The sequence below is a fragment of the Diplodia corticola genome, assembly GCF_001883845.1.
Source record: "Diplodia corticola strain CBS 112549 chromosome Unknown scaffold68, whole genome shotgun sequence".
Lineage (NCBI taxonomy): Eukaryota > Fungi > Ascomycota > Dothideomycetes > Botryosphaeriales > Botryosphaeriaceae > Diplodia > Diplodia corticola.
The window spans coordinates 169,923-175,479 of NW_017971547.1; the positions used below are offsets into that span (position 1 = coordinate 169,923).

Genomic DNA, 5,557 nt, shown 5'->3' on the forward strand with positions numbered 1-5,557 from the left:
CGATTGGTGATGGTTCGAAGGGGCGGCATCCGATGCAGGCAATGATGGCTTCGATCGCCGCGGGCTCCACTGCGCGGGCTGATGGTTAGGGTTCGATGTGAGAGAAAGAGGGCGTGGGCGAGTCAGGCGGCGGGCAGCGAGAGCGAGTGAGGCGTCGGGAGATCTGCGCCTCGACCAGTGGCATCCGTGGCATCTGCCAGCGCCCCGGGCCCGCTCAGCAACACGCGTGTGGTCGCGGCGTTGACATGCATTGGCGCTGCCTGAGGCACGGCAGCGACCGAAATGGCGGCATTGCGGACGAGTCGTGGTGATGGAGCCGGAGCCGCGAGCCGCCTAACGTTATCCGCCCGCCATACCGACTGCTCGCTCTCGCTCTGGCCGTCGCCATGGCCAGCCACGCCGGAGCAGCCACGCCGGAGCAGCTGCCTCAACGGCTGCAACGTCAGCATTCCGCCCGCTTGGACGATGGGATTTTGAGTTGACGAGCTTACTGCGAACGGCGATTTTGGGACCCTGGCGATTGGCGAGGATTGCCCTGCTTGGCGGAGCCGGTGGTAAGCGGGCCCCAGGGTCCAGACAGGCGTTCGCATCGAGCCTGGGCTCGGGCTTGAGCTTGCGAGACCAGATGGCTCGCAGCATCCCGCGCGGCGCAACTCTGGGGGACCTCGTGATGCTGGGGGCCCGAGCCGGGACCAGAGCGAGGACGAGCGAGGACGAGCTCTCACCTGCACGAGCGTTGACGTGGTGTTGAGCACGCGCCGCCGGCTGAGGCGGTGCGCCGTTGCACGCAACGGCTCGCATGAACTCCAGAATGCGCCCGCGTTGCCGTGCCGGCTGAATTCCAGGCCGGCTGGTCCACCATTCCAGGCTCGCTTGCGTACCGAGCGCAACTGCGAATCGCCTCTCTCGTCCGCCCAGGCCAGCCGCACCGCATGCGGACAGCTCTTGCGGGCGACGCGTGCGCTCTCCCTTCGCAGCGCCCATGACGGCTCCGTCAACACCAGCATCTCGAGCGACGTGCCCGAGGAGCCCGCAAGTCCCGCGCTGACCATGGAGCCCGACGTCGACAAGCCTAGCGCCAGTCAGAGCGCCCCGCTCGACGACTCGGGTGACACGCTGAACCACGACGGCGCCGTGAAACAAGGTTCGCCCCATCTTGGCCCTGGCAACCACATTTCCCTGCGTGCTGTCGCTCCTGTCCACGTCTCGGTACGCGACATTGCCGTCCAGGTCGACATCTCGCCCTCAGGCCCGGCTGCCGCGCTTCACGCCCTGTCCGCGACCCAGCCTGCCAGTGCTGATGCCCGCGACCTCAAGCCCATCCTGCACAATGTCTCCGCAGACATGCCGAGCGGTACCCTGACCGCAGTCATTGGCGGCAGCGGCTCGGGCAAGACGACGCTGCTCAACGTCATGTCAAACCGCATGCACGGACGGAGGCTGCACATCCACGGTGCCACCCTGTTCAACGGCCACGACCTCCGCGGTGATCTCTCGGCCATCAGCGCTTATGTCATGCAGACGGATGTGCTGCAGCCTACCTTGACTGTAAGAGAGACTCTGCAGTATGCCGCTGACCTGCGCCTTCCCGCCGCCGTGACCAAGGACGAGCGTCGCCGCATCGTTGACGAGGTCATCCTGGAGCTCGGTTTGAAGGAGGCTGCTGACACGAGGATCGGCAACAACGTGCACAAGGGCTGTAGCGGCGGAGAGAAGCGGAGGACGAGCATTGGTGTTCAGGTTAGCCGTCACTATGCGACTCTACCTTCAGTCACACCAACTAACCTCTTCATCCTAGTTGCTTGCAAATCCCTCTGTACTGTTCCTTGAGTATGAACCCTGAGCCCATTACCCTGTTCATACCACTAACGAGCTATGCAGTGAGCCGACCACTGGCCTGGATGCAACGAGCGCCTTCCAGCTCGTCCGCACACTGAAGAACCTTGCGAGCAAGGGCAGGACCATTATCACGACCAGTATGAATACCTGGACACTAGAATATCCGAACCGTCAGAGCTAACCCGAACAGTACATCAACCACGCTCTGAGATTTGGGATCTTTTCGACAATCTCGTACTACTGACCAAGGGCCATCCAGCCTACTCCGGCTCTACTGTTGATGCTTTGCCGTACTTCGAGAGTCTTGGATACGAACTGCCCCCGTTTGTCAACCCCGCAGAGCACTTGATCGATGTCGTGGCCGTAGACATCCGTTCCCCTGAGCTTGAAGAAGCTTCAACTGCTCGCGTTGAAGCTATCAAGGCAGCTTGGAGCCAACATGCCGAGGAAAAATTCAGGAAAGACGACGACAATCGGTCGTCTTCTCTGGCGCTACCCAATCGTTCGAGCAAAGACTATCATGCCCAACTCAGCCGCCAGATTCGTGTCCTTACCGCGAGGACGTGGATCACTACTATCCGGGACCCAATGGGCATGTTTGGTAGCTTTCTGGAGGCCATAGCAATGTCCATTATCACAGGTTCGTCCACGGTGAACATCGTTGATAAAGCCTGACAACTGATGTCCGTTCAGGTTATATCTTCTACCAGCTGGGCGAGGATCAGGCCGGTATCCGTTCTCGACAAGGCGCCCTCTACATCGCTTCTTCTCTCCAAGGCTACCTCATTCTCCAGTTCGAAGTCTACCGCCTAACCATTGACATTGAGCTCTTTGACCGCGAGCGTGGGGAAGGAATCGTCAGCGTTCCGGGATTCCTCATCAGCCGCAGACTTGCCAGACTGCTCATCGAAGACTTTCCCGTGCCGCTACTTTTTTCTCTCATTTTTTACTTCATGGCCGGCTTCCGCACCGAAGGAACCCAATTCATGACCTTTTTTGCTGTCATACTGCTGGAGCAATACATCGCTGTCTGCTTTGCCATGACTTGCGTCGCAGTATCAAGGACCTTCGCTGGTGCTTCCTTGGTCGCCAACATGGCCTACACCCTTCAGTCAATGGCATGCGGCTACTTCATTCAGTCCAACACGATTCCCGTCTATGTGCGGTGGACCAAGTGGACAGCGTATTGCGTAAGCTGCTTTTGGGTCTTTTGAAATTTTAAGCGCAAGCTGACAAATGAACAGTTCTATGCCTTCGGTGCCCTTGCAGCTAATGAGTTTGCTGGGCATTTCTACGCATGTCCTGAGGAAGGTGGACCCTCGAGCCCAGCCTGCAAACAGTACACGGGCGAGTACATCATGGAACAGCTCGGTTTCCCCTCAGATTGGATCTGGAGGCCTATCATTGTTCTCTTGGCCTTCGTTGTTGCCTTCTACATCGGTGCCGGCTTCATCCTTCGGTACTGGAAAGTCGAGATGCAAATCGGAAGAGCGCGCAAGGATGAGTCGGATGAGTCGGCGGGCAAGGAAAAAATGACTGCAAGGTCTCTCCAGGAGGTACGGGCTGTCAAGCTTCGGCTGGAAAGTTACTCCCTGGAAATCGAGAAGCGGAACTGGATGGGTCGAAAGACAAAACAGCTGGAAGTACTCAAGCCTGTTACCGCCCAGTTCGAGCCGGGTGTTCTGAACATCATCATGGGTCCGTCCGGATCAGGCAAGACGACACTGCTGAATTCCATGGGACACCGCCTGAAGAACAGCTTCTCCACAAAGTATCACTCCGCCGGTCAGCTCCTGGTAAATGACGCCATTCCGTCGGATTCTGTCCTCGAGTCCATCATCTCCTATGTTACTCAAGATGACGATGCTTTACTGGCCTGTCTGACTGTGCGGGAAACCCTCAGGTAAACTCCCATCCTTGCAATCACAGACCGCCACTAATCCATGTTCAGGTTCGCTGCTGGTCTTCGTCTTCCATCATGGATGTCAAAGGAGGAGAAGAACAAGCGTGCTGACGACATACTCTTAAAGATGGGTTTGAAGGATTGTGCAGATAACCTCATTGGAGGCGAACTGGTCAAGGGTATCAGCGGTGGTGAAAAGCGCCGTGTTACCATTGCCGTCCAGATCCTTACCGACCCCCGAGTCCTGCTCCTTGATGAGCCAACCAGCGGTCTCGATGCATTCACTGCCACCTCTATCATCGACGTCCTGCGCGGCCTCGCGGAAGAAGGCCGCACGCTCGTTCTGACAATTCATCAATCCCGCTCCGACCTCTTCCAGCACTTCGGTAACATCTTGCTCCTCGCGCGTGGAGGGTTCCCAGTCTACGCCGGCCCAGGTAAAAACATGTTGGCGCACTTCGCAGACCAAGGTTTCCACTGCCCGCGCAGCACCAACCCAGCCGATTTCGCCCTCGACCTCATCACCGTCGACCTCCAGCACGAAAGCAAGGAAGCCGCCAGCCGCGCCAAAGTCCGCAACTTGATCGACTCATGGACCAACGAGAAGTCGGCATCGCACCAGCAGCAGCACGACATCCACCACCAACACACGGCCAGCCCCGCCGAGCTCGGCAGCCTCAAACGCAGCACGACGCGCTTCCACATCGCCTACCCGCTCCTCGTGCGGCGCGCCGCGCTCAACCTCCGCCGCCAGCCGCCGCTGATGGTCGCGCGCATCATGCAAGTCGTCGGCCTCGGCGGCATCCTCGCGCTCTTCTTCGCGCCGCTCAAAAACGACTACTACAGCGTGCAGAACCGGGTGGGCTTCCTGCAGGAGATCCCGTCGATATACTTCGTCGGCATGCTGCAGAACGTGGCCGTCTACCCGGCCGAGCGCGACGTCTTCGCGCGCGAGCACGACGACGGCGCCTACGGCGTCGAGGCCTTCTTCATGCAGTACGCCACCATCGAAGCGCCCTTCGAAATCGTCACGAGCCTGGTGTTTGCGGTCCTCGCCGTCCTCGCCGTCGGCCTGCCCCGCACGCCCGAGCTCTTCTTCCTCATGGCCTTCAACTGCTTCTGCATCGTCAGCTGCGGCGAGAGCCTGGGCATCATGTTCAACACGCTGTTCGCGCACACGGGCTTCGCCGTCAACGTCACCTCCGTCTTCCTCAGCGTCGCCCAGATCATGGCCGGCATCATGAGCATCGACATGCCCGCCTTGCTGCGCGACTTGAACCACCTCTCGCCCATCAAGTACGTCGTCGCGAACCTCGCGCCGTACAGCCTCGACGGCGTGCGCTTCACGTGTACGGACGGCCAGCGCTTGGCCGGCGGGAGGTGTCCGATTGAGACGGGCGAGGAGGTGTTGAGGCTGTATGGGTTGGAGGGCGGTGATGCGAGGTTGAATGTGTTGTGGTTGGGGGTGTGCGCGGTCGTGTATCGGTTTTTGGCGTATGCGCTGTTGAAGGCGAGGAAGGAGAGGTGGAGTCTGCGGTGGTGGAGAAAGGGGTGAAGGATGGTCGAGGTGGTGATCCTTCTGTGGATGGAGGGAATTTGTCTGTTCGTCTGTTTGATTACTTGTTTGTGTGTACACGTCCTTGTATGAGTAATCTATAGAGGTCAGCCTTTCGACTGCGAAGACTATATTTTACTATGCTTTGTTTCTTGTCCTGTTTCCCCCCTTTTTTTTTCTCCCCGGCTGCGAATGTTCTATGATACGTCTTGGCTGTTTTGCACCAGTAACGTGTGGCCACGGATTCCGTCTTGATTCGC

General features: G+C 58.8%; 1 protein-coding gene across 1 annotated transcript; it reads left to right on the forward strand.

The window, feature by feature from the left end:
* Nucleotides 1-1,050: 1,050 nt before the first annotated feature.
* BKCO1_6800047 (abc transporter) lies at nucleotides 1,051-5,297 on the forward strand (the record flags this gene model as incomplete). Its single annotated transcript, XM_020278421.1, has 7 exons — nucleotides 1,051-1,740; nucleotides 1,799-1,830; nucleotides 1,882-1,976; nucleotides 2,030-2,479; nucleotides 2,533-3,029; nucleotides 3,084-3,742; nucleotides 3,791-5,297. 7 exons carry the CDS (start codon nucleotides 1,051-1,053, stop codon nucleotides 5,295-5,297), a joined length of 3,930 nt encoding a protein of 1,309 aa, XP_020126268.1.
* Nucleotides 5,298-5,557: the final 260 nt, after the last annotated feature.